We start from the raw sequence: 21,258 nt of genomic DNA, 5'->3' as shown, positions 1-21,258 counted from the left end.
TTTATTTTTGGGACAGAGAGAGACAGAGCATGAACAGGGGAGGGGCAGAGAGAGAGGGAGACACAGAATCAGAAACAGGCTCCAGGCTCTGAGCCATCAGCCCAGAGCCCGACGCGGGGCTCGAACTCCCGGACCGTGAGATCGTGACCTGGCTGAAGTCGGACGCTTAACCGACTGCGCCACCCAGGCGCCCCAAGAGCCATCTTAACTTCACATTCCTTCACCCCTTCCCCACTAATCTCTCCAGGATGGTCAACAGACCCTGTCGATCCCACCCATCGTAGGATCCCACGTAAGATGTCACCCCAGAGCTCTGGCTACGTGTTCCCACTCCCGACCTCACTTCGCTCCCAGCCCAACCAGTCTCCCTGCCTCAAATTCTTATTCTTTGAGCCCCTGAATCCACCACCAGAATTAAGTATTTCAAAATATGGTTCAAAATCCAAATTTTTGAGAAGTTCTCCTCATTTAGTGGAAGAGGGATCAAACTCCTAAGTAGGGCAGTCCAGGGCCTTCAGTGTCGGCTGCCATTTGTCTTTTGAGTATCACCCCTGCCATATTCCCAGAACATCTTCCATGTTCATTCTCCTGAGACTTGTTTGTTCAGCTTTTTTTTTTAATTTAGCTTGAAAGAGTTTGTGTGTGCGAATGGGGGAGGGGCAGAGAGACAGGGAAAGAGAATCCCAAGCAGGCTCTGTGCTGTCAGCTTGGGAGCCCAATGCAGGGCTCGATCTCATGAACTAGGAGATCATGACTTGGGCTGAAATCAAGAGTTGGACACTTAAGCAACTGAGCCAACTGAGCCACCCAAGTGCCCCTCATTCTACTTCTGAAGGCTTGAACACCCTCCCTCTCATAATTCCTACTTACTGTTTAAGTCCCACTTCAATATTTATTTATTTATTTTTGACAGACAGACAGACAGACAGACAGAATGCAAGCGGGAAAGGGACAGAGAGAGGGAAACACAGAATCCAAAGCAGGCTCCAGGCTCTGAGCTGTCAGCACAGAGCCCGACGTGGGACCCGAACTCACAAAAACCATGACATCATGACCTGAGCTGAAGTCGGATACCTAACCAACTGAGCCACCCAGGTGCCCACACCAAATGCCACCTTCCACCCAAACCCTTTCATAACTTGACATGTAATGTTCTCCAAGCTCCACTATTTAGAGAAGCACAAAAATCCCTACTGTATGGTAGTTAATGGTTAACTGTTCCGAGCTCTCTCCGTCCATTCGCAATATCTGCATAGCTTCTGCTCTGCCCCAGACACGGTGGTAGGTGACAGGGACACTCATATTAATAACAGGACCCCTCAAGGAGAGGCAAACAGGTAAACATAATCACAAGGAATCAACCACAAGCAGTTTGGTGCCGGTGGAGGATTAGGAAGCACGAGGCAGGCAGCAGAGATGGACGGGGGCCACCTCTGAATCCCTACCTATTAGCACTCTCCATAAAGGGTAAAGCTGGAGAAAATACGTGCTGACATAGGCAGAGAAAATGATCCCAGAAACAGTCAAGAGGATTCTAGAACGGCACCTTCCCTCACCTCCAAATTCGGAATCTTGTGCCGAAAGCAGGTAATGAAGACGACGAAAGGCCAGTCGTCCGGCTGCATCATCACTCCGGCAGCCTGGGCGCAGCTCACGTGGAAGGCAGTTGGACAGCGGCCGTGGGAGCACTGCACACAGCAGCCAGCGGCTCTTTTCCTCCGCTTCTTACAGAAGACACATTTCTAGGACACAGGGGAAGCAAGCCAGTGATTCCAGGAACTAACGGTGTGGTGTCCTCCACTGCTCCCCTGCCTAAACGCACAGAGTCCAACGGGCAAAAGCCAACCTTCTTCCCCAAACAAGAGGGTACACACACCTCTTTTAACCCTTATCTGAGGACACGTGTCCTCTTTTAACATTCAGTGGCTCACAAGCCCTGACCTAACCCAAGGGTAACAGATGACCACTGGGCCACATGGGGCACGTTATGTTCTCCTCCACTCAGAGACTTAGAATAGGACAAAGATGCAGTGTCTCCAAGCCCATCTCCTCTTCCTTACCAGTTTGAAGCGGGGCAGGGGTATTTTGCTCACGTCCACCGGACTTCTTTCAGCAATGTTGACAAACCTTGCTTCCAAAATTGCCACAGCACACGAGACGTGGACCCACCTGCCAAAAGGCAAAGTGTACCTCAGTCACCTCTGCCTCCAAGGTCCTGTGGCCTCCTCACCAAATGTAACGATTCAAGAGTGGGTGGGCCTGCTGACAGTGCTTCCTCCTTCCTCCCCAGTCCAACACGGCCACTTACTTCCACCTACCTGCAAGGTCCCAGGACCCAGCAAGGAAGGAAACAGAGGTGTCTCCACACCAAGTATGAAAATGGGCCCCCACCACACCGCCCTGGGTTAGCACAGGGTTGCACTTCGTACACCGCTAACTCATTCACAATCTGTTGCAAAATAAGCGGAACCAGAACTAATGGAGTGGGGCAGGTTTCAGGGAGAAAGAGCAAATCAGAGAGTCCTATACAGTCCTCTTTTACCGCAGGAGCTGGGTGCTTCCTCAGATGTCTCCATCTGTGCCCCATCTGCCCGTAGCCACAGCTCTACCTTCTAGGCCTCCTCCCAACCTTTCCCTTGGGCTGAGATGACCTCTGCCTCTGCTCCCTTCATCCACTGCACACTCATTTGTTAAGGTCTGGCCCAAGCCCCACTTGCTCTGACAGGTCTACTCAATGGATATCCTCAGAGAATTAAAGTTCCGGGCATTTTCAGAAACTGACACACACCACGAAGAGAACAATTAAGATGCTGAAAGTTCTTAATGTGAGGCCAGGTGAAAACCTACGACAGACAGCGCGGGGCCCACACGGAAGCCGTCTGCGGTGCTGGCGGGGCCCCTATGCAAGTGGGAACAGATCTGTCTGGCGTGGCCCCACAGGGCAGAACTGGGATTGTGCGGTTACGGTGGGAGGCTCAAGCAGAGCCCTTTCCACTGCAAGTAAGGAAGAACTTTTAACAGCGCTCCCTCCCAACTGTGAGGGACACGATCACCTCAAGTCGTGGCAGCAAGTACCTTTAAAGGTTGGAAGCAGCAATCAGAAGAGCTGTCTATGTGGAACAGCCTGAAGGGGGTTCTCGTGCTGCAGGAGGCTCCGATCCCCACAGGACCTTAGCCGGAAGCAGGATATTCACCACTGGCTGCCTGCTGTGTTATCTCCTAGACAGCCAGGTTTTCCAGGGCAAAAACCTCATTCACCTCACATTTCTACCTCAGAACAAGTAAGCAAAGACCAGGTACAAAAAGCAACCTGACGGCTGCTATGCCCATACTTCTGTAGACTTGACTCCACAGCAGGTGGGTGAGGCTGAGCTCTCCAAGTCCCACTCTCCTCCCCAAGGACACACACACTCGCTCAGACGCCAGGTCTGAGCCAGAGGGCGCATGCTCACGAGCCCACAGCCACGGCCACCTCTGCACCAGCCTGGCTGCAACAAGGTAACAGTCCTTGCAACAGGCCCTGAGCCTCTGCATCACCTGTACAGGATCTCCACACCCTTGTGAGTCTGTCTTAGCTCCCCTGCAAGGAAGATATCACTGATACCCCTGCCTCGGAGAGGAAGGTGGAGTTGGAAAGGTGTAGGGCTGCTTGGCTCCCCTTGGCATCTCATTTTTAAAATTAGTCTTGGAGATGCTATTGCACCTCCAACAACGTGCTTCCCAAACCCTCATCAGCCACTCTGATGAATAGCCACTGCCGTCTCAGTGCCTCTGCACACTGCTCCAGAACACTGCTCAGAAACTCACCTGTCATCATTGGCTCTCTGGAGGGCTCCCCCTCGTAATGAGCACAAACAGCAGTCCTGCCAAGAAGGGAGGGGGAGGAAGGAAGGGTGGTTACCACCAAGTCATTAACATCCAATCTGCTCTCTCCTTGGCCTCCTTTGGATAACTGGAGCCTCCACATAAGAAAGTGGCTTATCGGCAGGTGGGGCCTCGCCTACGCAGCCCATGTAAGCAGGACTCCCCTACAGGAAGACAGGGAGACCACCCGGGGCTAAAGTACACCAAGTATTCCACTTGACTTAACATAATCCTCTTTGCCGTTACTGTTATCAACTGTAACCAATGATACTCTGCTCAAACTGGAAGCGTTACAGGACTCTGCCTTGTATGTGGGGTACTGCTAGGTTCCGGGGCAGGGAGTAATGAAGACAAAGCTACAAAATGAACCACCTGAACCCCATTCTGATGGCCAAACCCAATGCATTCTTTAAAGGGGGTTATATCTTGTCCACAGGAGGACCTCTGCTTAGTCTGGACACAATGTAGCAAACACAGCTTCCAGACTCCATTCATGCCCTGCCATAGCTAGGCAGCAACCACACCGTCTGGGGAGATTTATTCTAACAGTATGCACTCTTTAACATCACTGTGTACCAGGCTCTGTACAGACTGCTGGGGACAGAAAGTCCACATGAAAAAGCCTGGCCCTGAGTGAATCCAGAGTCTCAGGGGGAAGACAGCAACACTGTGGACACACTCACCTCCTCCAGGGCATTGGCGGAACACCGAGAACACATCCAGTCTTCAGAAGCCTTTGCAGGGGGTACTCCATAGCAACCTAACAAGGACACCAAGATGAGCAGATTAAACCCAGAGGCCAGAGTCAGAATGCAGACCTGTGACTCTTTTTCACATACCATGAGTCTGAAGGCTGCGACCAAGTCTTACGGGAAAACCCCTGAATTCTAGAGTCAGGGTCCCCCAGGATTCACCCATACACTATGGCCCAAGGTCTCGAAAAGTCAGAGCCTGTAGGTCCACTGGTACAAACACCTAGGGAGCAGCAGGGACTACTAATCCCCTCCTGGCATCTACAGCCCAGAGAACAGCACAAGGTTGACCGTACAAGGACGCACCCAAAGTCAGTGAAACTCCCAACTCCATCAGCAGCAAACTCCCCAAGAACACAAGAGCAATCTTTGCACTCGGGACCTGGGGGCGCCACTGGGAGGCTGGAGGGAGGCCAACACGGGGCGAGACTTGCAGTGAGAAGGCTCAGGCCCTCTGGGTCAAGACGCAGACAAAAGCTGAGGCACTCACTGGCGTGGACCCGGACACTGCACTTCTTGCAGGAAACTAGAAGGCTGGTGCCGTCCTCCTCAAGGTAAGGGGTAGAAAGGTTGATGTCTGTGCTGCAGCCAGTCGAGGTGAAACACATTTCAGGAATCAATGGCTTGGTCCTCTGCTTCTGGGGGGCTAAATCTGGAGCGTTTCCACAGCTCTGACTAAGGCCTCCAAACTCCACCTAAGGAGAGACAGCAGTGCAGAATTCCCAGAATCCCGTGAACATGCGCCTGTGTCTCCGCTTCCACCTGCTCTGTCAGCAGAAAGCCGCCTCTCTTCCTGGTATGACTCTGTGGCTAAGGCTCTCGGGTGCACAGCCATTATCCCAGAGCTGCTAATTGAAGTTATCTCTAATGACTCCAGTTCAATTTCTCACAGAGGCATCAAACAAAGGACCCTGGGGACAACTAAGGAAAGGGAGCAAGGTAAGAGGCAACTGGGATTTCCATCTTCCCAAACCAAGTGGTAATAAAATGCACTGAGACGTTAGCGAGGCTGCTCTTGTGGGCTCCCTTATGCGCTGCACTGCACGGTGGCCCGTACCCAGGGAGAGGACCCAGAGCAGGTGCTCCTAATGGACCAGCACGGAATCCCTCCTGGGCCCCATGGCAGCACATGACCTGAGCAGCAGCACTGCCACACGGCTGGAGCCCCACCTGTGATTCCTGGCTCGGGTCCCTCCAGAAAGAACATCCACATACTTCCCTTGGCAAACACCCTGACTGCAAATATTTGCTGGCTCTGTCTATGGATGGCACCATCACCACCATTTCAAGGACAGGGCCCAAAACATGTCACCCCTAAGCATGTGCCCCTCCTGAAACCCTGGGGCCCTCTCAGTGGACCTGCTGACAGTGCACCCAGTCCGTTCACTTGTCTCGCAGGCCAAGGGTACACACACTTCAGTTTTGCTTTTTCGTCAGTGGAAAGAAGTACTGAGCTGCTAATCCAAAGTATGTTGGCCTGAGGTTCCATTCTTTGGCAGGCGTGAATCTGTGGCTGTGCCAGCTCAGTGTAGCCATGCCACCTTAACCAACAGAGGACTGGTTATCCACATGCCACCCTGTGCAGGTCCCAGGTGAACCTCAGCTGCTCACCCGGCACGTGCCCCTGTAGATGCATTCCCAACCTTCCAGAGCTGAACCATCAAGTGCCCCAGGAGGGGGAGGGGCACAGACAAGCTCAGCTCCGGTGCTTCCCCCTCCACTTCCTCCCGCGGTCCCTCCCCTACTTCCTTCTGGGTACTGCCAGTACCCACGGTGGCAATGAGAAAGGAAGACACAACACTGGAGAATCTGGCAGACTGTCCTAAAGAAAGGCACAGTGCTCCATACTGGCCAGGAGGAAAAACCACCTGGAAGGAATCATCACTGCCTAGAATAATAACAAAAGAGCAAGATTCCTCTGCAAACAATGTGAGTGCCACAGGGTGCAGGGAAACCCACCAAGTCAAGGCTAAGCCACACTCCAGCTCTTCTGCAAACCATTGTCAAGTGAAAAGCCCCATTGCTAGATTATCTGCCTGGCCAGAGTAGCCTGGCCAGCACTCAGATGGGGCACTGAACACCAGAAGAACGCACCTTTCCCAAGATGACCAGTGACAAGCTATGTACCCACAACTAAACCCCACCTCCCTCTGGACTGCAGGTCCTAGGTAAACAAAGGACCAAGTGGACTTACCTGATGGTAAGTCTGAAAGATCATACAGACAGCGCAGTGAGGGGCCTGCTGGGCCATGGTCTCATTGAATTCCTTCTCGGCCTCAAAGTTCGGGGGTCGGTTCTGCCATAGTTGGCTCAGGGGCTTAGCCCAGGCCTCTGTCTCCTCAGCCTCCTCCTCGGGGGTCGGCTGTTCAGAGGACTCTAAAGCAGGAAGCAGAACATGAGTCGGTACCAGTGCCACACATCTGTAGCTCTGCCTAGAAAGCAGATGACCTCAGCCCAGACTTTTGGTCTCAGGTTTGGCCTAAAGCCAAGATCCTACAGCTCATAAAGGCAAAGGGCAGAAGCAATTTCCAATAGACTCCTTCAGTACTTGGATGAAACTGCACAGTCCTGTCCGTAGCCCCCTCTCTGGCAGGAATTCAGACTTCTTGCCAGGAAGAAGTCCCTCTTCTTGCCCCAGGAGTTCAGCCCACTCTCCTCTCCCCTAACAACTGCCAGCATTCAACCCTTGTGCCCAAGGGCAGCACAGTACAACGGGGTCTTGCCAGAAACCATGTTACTTGCTGCCTCCAATATGTCAGCATATTGAGTCCTTATTTAAGAGTTTTGTCTTTAGTTACACTGAAGGGAAACAAGGGGACACACACACACACACACACACACACACACACACACAAGGAAACAGCAAGCTTAATAATTTTTACATCATGTGCCTTAGTCAGAACTTTCTAGCTCCCTCTGGAAAGGCCAGTGGGATATCTGCCTTTCTGGACAGGGATCCCCAACCATCCTGGCTCTGTCTCAGAGAAAGGCAGAGTGTGTCCAAGACAAACCCTCTTTCCCAGCCAAAGGATGGAACACCTTGAGTCTAGACCAAGGCCTAGCACACAACGGCCTGCAGGCCAAATGCAATCCACTTGGGGAGCTTTTAAAAATGTAAAAACAAAAAAAATTTTTTTACATTTTTTTAACTTTATTTATTTTGAGAGAGACAGAACAAGCAGGGGAGGGGCCGAGAGAGGGGAACAGAGGATTTGAAGCAGAGGTGCTGACAGCAGAGAGCCCAGTGTAGGTCTTGAACTCACGAACCTCGAGATCGTGACCCGAGACAAAGTCGGACGCTTAACCAACTGAGCCACCCAGGTGGCCCTGTTTTTACATTTTTATAGGACTCAGAGAAAGACAGTGGGATATGTGACAGAAGGTATAACGCCTCTGCAGACCTCTGGTCTAGATGACAAATTTCTATCTATTCGTTACTCCAAACAGCAAAGCATAGGATTCATCCGGCCTCAGCACTGCTGAGGAAGGAAAATCCCCTCTGGCTGCCATCTTCCTGGAAGAAAGGGACACACTGCTGAATGGAAACAAAAACCTACACTCACAAAACAAGATGGAGGCAACAAAGGTACACACTTTCCAGGTCCCCCCTCAATCGGAAGGGCACAGCCCAATCGATCCCAATGGAAACAGGGTCAAGGAGGTAGCAAGACACATTAACTCGAGGATTATGGGTGAATGAAGGCAATCCTTGATAGAAGGAGCAACACATATCAAAATAAACAAATCCAGAGCTTTTCTCCAAATCCTCCCCCAAGTGACGGAAATATAAGAAGTTACATCTGGGATGTTCTTCTTTGACAACTGAGTCCCCAAAGCAGTCCATGTATGGATTTGGAGCACCGACAGAGCAGCTCCACGCCAGCTCCACCACATTAGGCACCCCACGCCTGGCATCTAGCTATGTGTGACTGTCAGGAGGCCCCAGCTGCAACCCCTCAAATGGTCTTGCTTTGACCAAGACCGAACTGTTTTGAGGAAGCCCTAGAGACTCAGGCAGAGCAGCCCATGCAACACTCCACGACATGCTTATTTATTTGTTCATTTCTGGCAACTGCAGCTCAGTGCAGATAAACAGTTACCTACTCTGCCTTCATAGTCCTGTTTAACCGAATGAGACCTGGCAGCTGCCTCATGTGGGACCTGAGTGAAGCATACCGTAATGTAGGGAGGCCACTGCAGACAATTAAAATCAACCTCTATAAGCCACAGCCAGGTCCAGCAAGAACCACGGTGCCAAACCAAAGCAGCTATTTTCCTTATCCTAACCAGAACAAGAGTGACCGACACAGACTAGAAGAAAAAGTAACAGGTACCCAATCAGAAAAAGAAGATTAATACAGTGATGTCTGCTGTTTTCAAAACCATAGGTGGCCCAAAATCACTTCACTTGTGAACACTGTAATGATGAGGAAAAATGTTCACCATGCTAAGTGAAAACCGCAGGAATTTTACAGTTTACATACATAAGACATCATGGAGACGTAACAGGTAAGATGTGTTCATTTTACCAAGCATTTTATGCCTCAACTGAAAAACAATTTGATGGTAGCGGGGGGGGGGGGGGGCGGCCGGGCGCGGGGAGGTGGGTGCAGGGTGTGCATGCTTGACTAAAAGAAACTAAAGAAACAAAACTTTGAAATGGATGACTCTGGTTTGGTTTACAGGTTTAAAGGAAAAAAAACTATAAAACATACTTTTGGGATAAGCAGGGAAAAATGAACATGGACTGAAGATAAGACAATATTACAAAACACTGCTTATTTTCCTAGGTGTGGTAAAAGTATCTGTATAGGAGAATCCTGAGCAAAGCACGTCACGGTGCACTTCGAGTGACTGGAGGGCTCCAGCTCGCTCTCAGATGAGACAGCAAGTGCGTGTACAGCAAGTTCATCAATGCCTGTGGAGACAGCGCCCACGGCAACATGGCAGCTGTCGGATACAGGAGGCGTGCACAGTGCTTTCCACAATGGAAATTTATCATAAAAGGTTGGGCGGCTGTATTTTATGATCTCAATTACACTATCATAAAAACATATACGCGGATATACTCTAATGACTGACTAGAAAAGTCAGAAGATTAACACATGAAGACGTGCAAGTGGTCACCTTTGCAGGGTAATTTTATTGTCCTCTTTATAACTTTGTTTGCTTTTCCAATTTTGTACAACCTATATTTAGAGCCTTCGGGGGTGGGGGGGTTGCAGGGGTAAATCCTGAAACCAGGCTGTTGCTACCCAGAGAACCCAAGCCCCACGTGGGCCAGAGGAAGAGGACTTCCTAAGACTCTGAACTCAAGGTCTGGCCTACATTGAACTCAAGAGATTTTGATCTCAAGAGACTTTCCTCACCCAGTGTATCACGATCCTTCTACCAAGGAAAACAGTAGAGATGGGCACCGGCATCAGATCAGAAAGGGAACGTGGGGCTCACCTATGGAGCAAAGAGGCTGGTGTAACTCTGGATCTTCCCACACAGCCACTGGTGTCAGGAAGGACAGGGCAGGAAGGGCCCGGGCACCAGTGAAGAGTGACAAGGGATCTGCCAGAGACTCATCCATGCTCACATTCCTGATCTCACTGCGCTGATGGCAGCAACTCCCTGAGTGCCAGCAACACACACAGTTCCCGGTTCTGCTCCACACCACTGTCCACTCCCCCCTGTCTCCTTCACAGGCTCCTCTTCCTGTCTTCCCACCCCAGTCTCTGCCCTCTCCAGAGTGGCCGCGTGTGCTCAAGGTAAAGATAGTGAACAGATGGCAGCGACCCTCATGGGGAGCACAGGGAGAGGCAAAGTTGCCGAATCACTAAGTTGTATACCTGGAAGTAACATTAACAGCGTGTCAACTGCACTTAAACAAAAATGTTTAATAATTTTTTTAATGTTTATTAATTTTTGAGAGCGTATGTGAGCAGGGGAGAGGCAGTGAGAGGGACAGAGGATCCCAAGCAGAATCCTCGCTGACAGCTGAGAACCCAATGCAGGGCTCTAACTCACAAACCGAGATCATGACCTGAGCCGAAGTCAGACACTCAACTGAGTGAGCCACCCAGGTGCCCCTTTAATAAATTTTTTTTTTTTAACGTTTATTTATTTTTGGGACAGAGAGACAGAGCATGAACGGGGGAGGGGCAGAGAGAGAGGGAGACACAGAATCGGAAGCAGGCTCCAGGCTCCGAGCCGTCAGCCCAGAGCCCAACGCGGGGCTCGAACTCAGACCGCGAGATCGTGACCTGAGCTGAAGTTGGACGCTTAACCGACTGAGCCACCCAGGTGCCCCAATAAATTTTTTAAAAAGGTATCAAATACCACCTCTGCTCACCCTCCTCTATGCTTCTCCACCAGTGGCCTCATGTACCCCAATAACATTACCAAACACCACCTCTGCTCAGCCTCAAGTTTACATCCTCCACAGACACTGAACATAGGTTTCCAAACCCAACCACAACCAGAAGTCAGGGAGGCACTGAACCCAGGCTTCTCCAGTCCCTACCAAGCTCACAGGTCTACAACCAACCCCAAATCCAGCTGGCTTTATCCTCCCAACACCTTCACTACATCCCTCCCCAACCCCAACCACCATCATCCTGCTTCAGACCCTCCCCTAGCTCTCAGAGACCATGGCAAAAGCCCATCTGTTGCCCTCAAAGCCACTCTCAATATGCAGTCACTTCTAATGTAAATCTGGCCACTTAAAACACATCAAAAGCTCCTGAAGGCCCGCTAGAAAAAGGCACTCCCTCTTTATCCTCCCCCCACCTCACTCCTGCCTGCCCCACACCTTGTCCTGGCCCTTTGAGCTGCTTCCTCTCAATCTATCCTCCAGCTCCCCTTCCCTAGATTAACATCTCCTTTCTTTAGATCTGTTTACCTGTCAGTTTGCCCCACTACCTTGTGAGCTTTTGGGGGGCATGGACATATCTTAGTTATCTTTGTAGCTACACATTCAGCATTGGGCTTGGTATCATTGAAAGAAATGCTATCCAGAAAAATCAGCCTGTACCTCCTAGTAAAGAAAGGGAAGAACCTACATGTGATCATCCTGTATTAGGCATATTCCAAGACACACAGACATATAAAGAAATCTGACTATGAAGTAAGTAACAAATGAGATCCTGCCCTCTTTGTGGAGCATCTGGGAGAACTAAGCCACAGGCCCACCCCTGGCGCTCAGCCCTGCCTCCTGATGTCCTGTCAGAGCAAGTCCTAATGGGGTGAGCCACGTTCCCCTTCCTGGTTAAGAGAGAAAACACTTACCATCATCACTGACGCAATCCTGCAACACAAGCGGGTGATGGCGTGGGAGCTTGCTTAAGGGCTGACGACGGCCCTTGGACTTCTTATTCTCCTCCAGGGAAAACATGTATTCATCGGCCACCTGGGCAAACCAGAAGAGGAAATCAAATTGGTCTTGCCTCCACTCTGGGTCATAGCAGAAGTTAGTCTTACAATGAAAGCCAAGGGAAAAGACAGGCATAGAGACATAAATATAAAACCAAACCCAGAAAACACCTGTCTTAGGAAAAGCCAAAATGACAATACCATCCACACTAATTTAAACTAGGATTATGTAAAAATTTTAGGACAAAATTTGTGCCTAGTAAGCGTAGGTCCTGTTCTCAGAAGCAGCCTGAAACAAATGTACCAAAAATAAACACACTCTACAGGAGAGTCACGCCCCTCCCTTGAGCTCACTGTCATGAGATTATGTCTCTGAGAGCCCCCAGAGAAACCAGGTGCCCCTCCTCTTGGACCAGAAGGCCAGCAGCACCTGTTACAAAGAGCCAGGCAGCCGGGCCATTGGACTTGAAAGCTAGAGGACATCCAAAGGGGTGAGGAACAGCTGACCCATTAAAGTAAAATAGGCCAGCTTCTCCTTATGTGCTGTCAGGCCCTCAGCTCTGACACTATTCATTCTTGAGTTAGTTTTCTCAGCAGACAGGACAGAGTGCGCATCTAAAACCCTAACGTAGCTACAAAAGCAAAAGTTGACAAAATTAATGCTGTGTTTACATAATATCAGAGCAAATGCAATTAGGTTTAAGATGTACAAGACTGAATCAGTAATAATACCATGAGAGTTTCTTTCCAGTGTATTTAAAACTTGTCATACTCTCAGATAAAGAATTTGACAAAGTACAACACACATTCATGATAACAACTCCCAAAACAGTAAGTTTATAGGGAACATACTTCAACATAATAAAGGCATTATATGAAAAACCCACAGCAAACATCATACTCAATGGAGAAAAACTGAGAGCCTTTCCCCTAAGATCAGGAACAAGATAGGGATGTCCACTTTCACTTCATTCAACATAGAACTGGAACTCCTAGTCACAGCACTCAGACAAGAAAAAGGAATACAAGGCATCCATATCAGTAAGGAAGAAGTTAAACTCTCACTATTTTCAGATGACATGACACTCTATATAGAAAACACAAAAGACTCCACCAAGAAACTGCTAGAACTAATAAACGAATTCAGTAAGGTCACAGATACATCAACGTACAGAAATCTGTTGCATTTCTATACACCAATAATGAAGCAATAGAAAGAGAAATTAAGAAAACAATCCCATTTACAACTGCACCAAAAATAGTAAGACACGTAGGAATAAACCTAACCAAGGAGGTGAAAAACTGTACTCTGGAAACTAGAAAATAGTGATGAAAGAAACTGAAGACATTCCAATGATTAAAGAAATGAAGACATTCCAATGCTCATGAACTGGAAGAACAATTATTAAAATGTCTACACTATCCAAAGCAATCTACACATTTAATGCAATTCCTATCAAAATACCAACAGCATATTTCATAGAACTAGAAAAATCCTAAAATTCGTATGAACCCACAAAAAAAACCTCGAATAGGCAAAGCAATCTTGGAAAAGATAGCAGGGGACGCCTGGGTGGCTCGGTGGGTTAAGTCATGATCTTTGCTTAGGTCATGATCTCACGGTTGGTGAGTTTGAGCTCTGCATCAGGCTGTCAGGGAGGAGCAAACTTCAGATCCTATCTCCCTCTCTCTCTCTCTCTCTCTCTCTCTCTCTCTCTCTGCCCCTCCCTTGAGCACAAGCTCAAGCTCAAGAGCACATGCTCTCTCAAAAATAAACATTAAAAAAAAAAAAAAAAAAAAGCAGGGATGCCTGGGTGGTTCAGTTGGTTGAGCTTCCAGCTCTTGGTTTTGGCTCAGGTCATGATCTCAGTTTGGGGAATCAAGCCTTGTGTTGGGCTCTGCATGCTCACGTGCTCTCTCACTCACAATGAATAAATAAACGTTAAAAAAAAAAAAGAAACCTGGAGGCATCACAATCCTAGATTTCAAGTTACATTACGAAGCCACAGTAATCAAAACAGTATGGTAATAGCACAAAAATAGATATAGATCAATGGAATGGAAAATCCAGAAATAAAACCACAACTGTATAGTCCATTAATCTTCAACAAAGCAGGAAAGAATATCCAATGGGAGAAAGATGATCTCTTCAACAAATGGTGTTGGGAAAACTGGACAGCAACATGTAGAAGAATAAAACTGGACCACCTTCTTATACCATACACAAAAGCAAATTTAAGGTGGACTAAAAATCTAAATGTGAGACCTAAAACCATAAAAATCCCACAAAGTAGCACAGAGAGTAATTTCTCTGACATCGGTTATAGCAACTTTTTCCTAGATAGGTCTCCTGAGGCAAGGGGAACAAAAGCAAAAGTAAATTTGGGGACTACATCAAAATAAAAGGCTTCTGCACAGGAAAGGGAAAAAAAAATCAACAAAACTAAAAGGCAATCTATGGAATGGGGGAAAATATCAGCAAATGACATATCTGATAAAGCGTTAGTATCCAAAATATATAAAGAACTTCTACAAGTCAACACCCAAAAACCAAATAATTCAATTAAAAAGGGGTAGGGGCACCTGGGTGGCGCAGTCGGTTAAGCGTCCGACTTCAGCCAGGTCACGATCTTGCGGTCCGTGAGTTCGAGCCCCGCGTCAGACTCTGGGCCGATGGCTCGGAGCCTGGAGCCTGTTTCCGATTCTGTGTCTCCCTCTCTCTCTGCCCCTCCCCTGTTCATGCTCTGTCTCTCTCTGTCCCAAAAATAAATAAAAAACGTTGAAAAAAAAATTTTATAAATAAATAAATAAATAAATAAATAAAAAGGGGCAAGGGTGCCAAGGTGGCTCAGTCAGTTGAATGTCCCCAACACTTGATTCTGGCTCAAGTCATGATTCTAGGATCGTGGGATTGAGCCCCACACGGGGCTCCATGTTGGGCTCCATGCTGAGCGTGGAACCTGCTTGAGATTCTCTCCCTCTGTCCCTCTCCCCAACTTGCATGCACATGCTCTAAAATAAAAAAAAAAAATAAGGGGTGCCTGGGTGGCTCAGTCAAATGTCTGACGCACCTGTCAGAATGGCTAAAATCAACAACACAAAAAACAAGAGATGTTGGCAAGGATACGGAGAAAAAGGAGCCCTACTGCACTGTTGGTGGGAATGCAAACTAGTGCAGGCACTCTGGAAAACAGTATAGATGTTCCTCAAAAAAATAAAACATATAACTACCCTACAATCCAGTAATCACATTACTAGGTATTTACCCAAAAAAATATAAAATACTAATGCAAAGGGATACATGCACCCCCTGTTTATAGCAGCATTATTTATAATAGCCAAATTATGGAAGCAGTCCAAGTGTCCATTTACTGATGAATGTATAAAGAAGTGGTATATATACACAACTATTATTCAGCCATTAAAAAGAATGAAATATTGGGGCGCCTAGGTGGCTCAGTCAATTAAGTGTCTGACTCTTGGTTTTGGCCCAGGTCATCATCTCACAGCTTCATGGGTTTGAGCCCCACATCGGGCTCTGCACTGACAGCCCAGAACCTGCTTGGGTTTCTCTCTCTCTCCCTCTCTCTGTCGCTCCCCCACTCGCAGTCTCTCAAAATAAATAAACCTTAAAAAAAAGAATCAAATCTTACCATTTGCAACCACATGGATGCAGCTAAAGACTATAATGCTACGTGACATAAATCAGTAAGAGAAAGACAAACACCATACGATTTCACTCCTGTGTGGAATTTAAGAAACAAAACAAGCAAAGGGAAATAAAAGAGAGCGATTAAAATAAAAACTTAAAAAACTTGGTCATCCTGCCTTTAGGAGACACGGAGTTAGCAAAACCCATTAAGCAAGGAAACGAGGCCTGGAAAAGGGCTACTTTGCAACTGTGACAAAAACCAATTCATTAGGAGCTCTAGGAAGAAGTGGTGGCAGGGCAGGGCCACTTCAGAAAAGTCACACTGGGCCCACAGGCTCCACGTGCAATCACAGGACCCATAGCTGAAATGCCAAGAAAAACCAAATTCTGAGCCGGCTGTGTCCAGGGAGAACAGAGCCTGCCCTTCCAAACGTGAATTCAAACAAGTTTGAGTGTCCACTGGCCCATTCATTCAATAAATATTTACTGAGGGGCGCGTGGGGGGCTCAGTCAGTTAAAGCACAGACTTCGGCTCAGGTCATGATCTGGCAGTTCGGGAGTTCGAGCCCTGCGTTCTGTACTGACAGCTCAGAGCCTGAAGCCTGCTTTAAATTCTATGTCTCCCTCTCTCTGCCCCTCCCCCATTTGCACTCTGTCTCTCTCTCAAAGGTAAATTAAACATCGAAAAATATTTTAATAAAAAAATGAAATTTAAAAAAATAAAATAAACTTCATCTTATTTCCGCACCCTAACAATCTTCTTGCATTCCCCCCTTTGAAGACCTGCTAGATAACAGGCCTAAATCTGGGATATGGTAGTGGCGGGGACCAGGAAGTAAGAAAAGGACAAAATAAAGGAACAGAAATGATGGGATTTCCAGCCCGGATCGCCAAGGTGAGAGAGACTCAACAGGACTCACATGGATGAAGAGACAGTAGTAACGAGCCAAGTTAAGCAGGCTGTGCACAGTACACTGCCCCATTTCTATAGAAATACCCAGGGGGTAAGAAGAAATTGAGCCTGAGGGTTCAGAAAATAAGTCTGAGCATGGGGCACCGGGGTGACTCAGTCAGTTAAGCATCCAACTATTGATTTCAGCTCAGGTCATGATCTCAGGGATCCTCGAGCCTGGAGACAGGCTCTGCACTGATAGCGTGGAGCCTGCCTGGGATTCTCTCTCTCCCGGATCTCTACCCCTCCCCAACTCACGTGTTTGCAGGCGCTCTCTCTCAAACATTAAAAAAAAAAAAGCAAGTTTGAGCAAGAGCTGTAGATTTGGGGATCCTCAGCATCAGGTTCAGAATTGCAATCATGGGAGTGGATGACATTACCAGTGGAAGATAAACTGAATGGAGACTAAGCCCTTCCAGGATAGGAGACAAGAGAAAAAAGGGAGATTCAGGCGCAGAGTAGGAGGAAAGCAGAAAGCAAGGAGGGGAAGGTTTCACGGAGGGGAAAGAGGCAGTGCCAAAGAGTACATAAGAGCTGAGCAGGAAGTGGCCAAGGGACTCAGCAACTGGGAGGTCTCAGGACTTTCAGAGAAAGTTCCAGCAGGCAGACAGTAAGGAACTAAGGAATGAATGCATCAGAGACTCTTCTTGAGAAGATTAAGGGAAGAAATGAGATCATAGCCTGAAAAGGGAATTTCCCATAATTGTATTTCAGGAAAGAGACTGAATATGGTTTTATAGGCAGAGAGGGAAGAAATGTGTGGAAGAAGACATATGAAGATATGTGGTAGAATAAGGAAGGTGTGCAATTCTAACCCTTGTGAATGTTATGTTAATATGACAAGACTATTAAGGATGCTAATCAGATAAACTTAAAATACCAAGATTATCCTAGATTATCCGGGCAGGTAATCAATGTAATCAAACAGTGCTTAATGATGAGAGGTGTGCCTGCGTGGCTTAGTTAAGCATCCAACTCTTGATCTCAACTCAGGTCTTGATTTTAGGGTTGTGAGTTCAAGTCCCACAACTGGGCTCTGTGTTGGGTGTGAAACCTACTTAATTTTTTTTAACACTTATTTATTTATGAGACAGAGAAAGACAGAGCATGAACGGGGGAGGGTCAGAGAGAGAGAGACACCGAATCTGAAACAGGCTCCAGGCTGAGCTGTCACCACACAGCTCGAACTCACGGACCGCGAGATCATGACCTGAGCCGAAGTCGGCCGCTCAACCGACTGAGCCACCCAGGCGCCCCTGAAACCTACTTAAAAATGGTAACAAAGAGGGAAGCAGAACACTCGGTGTCCAAGTGATGTGATGTGAGCGAGACTTGGCCCTATCTGGCTGCTTTTGAAAATGGAAGAAAAAGGCCAAGGAATGTGGGCAGTCTGAAGAAGCTAGGCAGGGCAAGGAGTCTCAGTCTGGAGCCTCCAGGAAGGTACACAGTCCTGCTGACACCTTGACTTCAGCGTAGTGAGGCCCATGTCAGACTTCTGAACTAAAGAACCGGAAGATAATAAACTTACGGTCTAAGACTCCCAGTTCATGGGAACTTGTTTAAGCAGCAACAGGACACGAATATGGGGTAGAAGACAGAGACAAATCAATTTATAGGTCCAAGTACTGTAGGAGATAGAGGGATCGAGACAAAGAACACCAGAATGCAGCTCTGGGAAAGGAAGACAACTGTTTATTCTGAGTGCTTCCTTACAGGACCAGCATAGGTACCCAGCAGACTGGGTTCGGTGCCATGGCAATGCAGACACAGGTGACACAGGATCCCTAGCCTCAAGGCGCTCATGGTCCAGCCAGAGGGGGACTTGGTGTGCGAGTCTCAAGTCTCTGCCCTTTCCACTACCATCATGTTGCCTCTGACCAAATTAGTCAGGTCTATCAAATAGTAAAATATCTTTCCACGTTTTCTCATCTTCTGGACAAAGCACTCCTCCTGCTACATGGTGCCCACAGCCTTGCTCACAGCGCTGCCTTTTCCTTTTCCTGAGATGTGCTCCGACTTCTAAATCCCTTCAGTGTGTAACAAGAGCTGGGTCCAAACCTCAGTTTATCAACTAGCTGTGTGAGCCCAGGCAAGGAGCAATCCACTACCAGTGTGGGAGCAGTGAACACTGCCCCACCAAGGATCTTGTGTGAGGATGGAGTGGGACATCAGGTAGAGTCTCCCAGGGCCCTGCCTGCAGGAGAGCCACATCTCAGGTTCCTGAGTTCTATGTTCCCTCGTCTAACATCAGGTACCCAGGTCAAGGTCAATGTTCTTGATGGGGTTTCTTCTGTACAGAGAAGAACTGTGCCCTCCTGGTTTTGGGAACTCACTTTTCCAAGACAGCTTAAACAAGAACTTTTACAGCAGACATCGCTGTAGCTCTGTCTGCAGTTAAGTGAAAATTCTGAAGCTTTGATGCTTCAGCAGTCAGTCGATCTGGGTGCTTTTACCAAGGCCCTTGACACAGAGCGTCACATAAACTGAACAGCAAGAGGCCTGAATTACACTGCAGGGGATGCTCAAAGTAGGGGTAGGAGGGACACAAGGGTGCTCTTCAAAACCCAGCTGTTTCCAAATATAGATACAATGCCATTAGACCTCTCCAGGGATAGACAAAGTGGTTCAGCTTCTGCCCCAAGCCTTGACTGTCAGTCCCCCATTCCACCCAATCAATCCATCCTGAGGCCAGCCTCCTACTACAACTAACTTCCCTGCATTCCTTCCACATTTACAGAAGGCTCACGGCCCAAGCCCCAGGACCATGCTGGGGCCACAAGAAGCAAGGCGAATGGGGCACAGGGCGTGGCTCCTAGTTTACCTTCTGCAGCCTATGACAACTGTGCTGAGACCAAGATGGACGGTTGTTAAAAAGAAGCCAAGTGCTGCAGGTGTTCAAAGGAGGAAGGAAAGTAGACGGGAGCGATGAAAGGTTTTTGGGAGCATTGACTTGAAAAGAGCCGGGTTCCAATGAGCAGAGAACTGTTCCGGGGGACCTATGCCGAGGACTCCCTGACTCCTCCCACCTCAACATAATCTGTAGCCTGCCGACGGCCGTACACTAAATGAAAATGTATAGAAGGCCACTGAACTAGACGCTAAACGATGGTTAAAATGACAGATTTTAGGTCATGTGTATTTTACATATATTAAAAACAGATCAACCCAAACTTTTAAAACTAAATATAATAAAATGAAAGGAGTTAATTACAAGTTAAAAAAAAAAAAAAAATCAACCCACCTTGCAGCCCTCCCCTCCTGTGTCCACGTATGCTGGAGCCCCACGCCCTCCCCTCTTGCTCAGACTTCAGGATCCAGTCCCCACACCTCACCCTCATGAACTCCAACAACACAGCCACACTTGGCCACTGCTCCCAGGTCTTCTTCAGTCCTTCTCCTCCCCCGGGCCTGGACACATGGCCTTCTCCTAGTCCCCCAAAACATCAGGCTATTCTTCTTCCCCGGTCTCTACCTCCACTCTAACGATGAAAAGTGTTCCTCCTGCTCCACAGGTGAGCTCTTCCATGCCCCCGATACCCTGCTGGAGACTGCCTCCCACAGACCCCTCCTGAGCTTTATGTCTGTGCTCACATATCCCCATCACCCACCCCACACGCCGGTCACACTCAGCATGGCCCAAAACTGAACTCACCTCCAGAGCCACACTCAAATACCCCTTGGCTTCTCCACTGATGCACCCCTATCCATCCGGTAACTCATGCCAGAACCCCGAGTCAACCCCCGCCCACCTCCTTACCCACCCCACAGCCAGCCCCCTAGTCCTGTGCTCCTGCCCTCACAGTGGCCCTCAGGTCCACTTCCTGCTCCCCTTCCCTGTCACCACTCGACAGTCCGGGTCCGCTCCACCTCTCTTTCAGACTAAAGGAACAGGTTCCAAATTGATTTCCCTATTGCAAATCTTTCGCTCCTCCCAAAACAGAAATATTTGATTATACACGGCAGTCATAAAAAATATTCCAATAATTCATATATGTAAGAAGTGAAAATCATCCATAATACCACCTTCAGGAGAACCTCTGCTGTTTAATTTTGCCCACCTCCTCTCCCCACCCCAAAACCTTTATACCGTTTTCAAAGCAATCTTCTAAAACATCAGTGTAGAGCTTAAAAAACCCTTTGCCAGACAACTTGAAGAATAACTGACATGGTTTCTTGAGTAAGTCAGGGAGTGGAGGGAGCACTGCCTCAGAAGATGGGATTTAAGAGACATAATAAACACAAGGTGTGAGACTAGACTAAACCCTGATTCAAACAAACCTACTATAAAATCACTTTAGACAACTGGGGAAGCCTGATTTTTGACTGGGTATTAGATGCTGCTAAGTGTTCTGATTTTGCTATGCACAATAATGACACAGTGATCACAGAAATGCCCACCGTTTTTGGAGGGAACACCAAGTGGGGAAGAAACGACACCTGTGATTTAACACACTTCAAATGACAAAAGGACAGATGAGGCAAATGTGGCAAAGCATTGACAACCATCGGGTCTAGGTGAGGAGCACTTGCGGGTTTATTTCATTTATCCATATGCATCTTTGTACATTTAAAAATTCATTCTGGGGGCACCTGGGTGACTCAGTCGGTTAAGTGCATGGCTCTTGACTTTAGCTCAGGTCATGGTCTCACAGTTCATGAGTTCGAGCCCCACATCGGGC

The 21,258-nt window shown here is 48.1% G+C and overlaps 1 protein-coding gene across 3 annotated transcripts in view; it reads right to left on the bottom strand.

The window, feature by feature from the left end:
- KDM4A (lysine demethylase 4A) overlaps positions 1–21,258 on the bottom strand; it is a 46,884-nt gene that overhangs the window by 6,451 nt on the left and 19,175 nt on the right. For all 3 annotated transcript variants that reach the window (XM_040469942.1, XM_040469941.1, XM_040469943.1), the window contains 7 exons: positions 11,892–12,012; positions 6,811–6,992; positions 5,107–5,311; positions 4,548–4,624; positions 3,808–3,863; positions 2,061–2,169; positions 1,557–1,742 (listed from right to left, as the gene is read on the bottom strand). In XM_040469942.1, coding sequence (XP_040325876.1) covers positions 1,557–1,742; positions 2,061–2,169; positions 3,808–3,863; positions 4,548–4,624; positions 5,107–5,311; positions 6,811–6,992; positions 11,892–12,012 — 936 coding nt within the window. The remainder of the gene's footprint in view (positions 1–1,556; positions 1,743–2,060; positions 2,170–3,807; positions 3,864–4,547; positions 4,625–5,106; positions 5,312–6,810; positions 6,993–11,891; positions 12,013–21,258) is intronic.

Source organism: Herpailurus yagouaroundi, unplaced genomic scaffold, assembly GCF_014898765.1.
Source record: "Herpailurus yagouaroundi ecotype Mexico unplaced genomic scaffold, PumYag 77, whole genome shotgun sequence".
In the NCBI taxonomy this organism is placed as follows: domain Eukaryota; kingdom Metazoa; phylum Chordata; class Mammalia; order Carnivora; family Felidae; genus Herpailurus; species Herpailurus yagouaroundi.
This window is presented reverse-complemented; position numbering and strand designations above follow the sequence as displayed.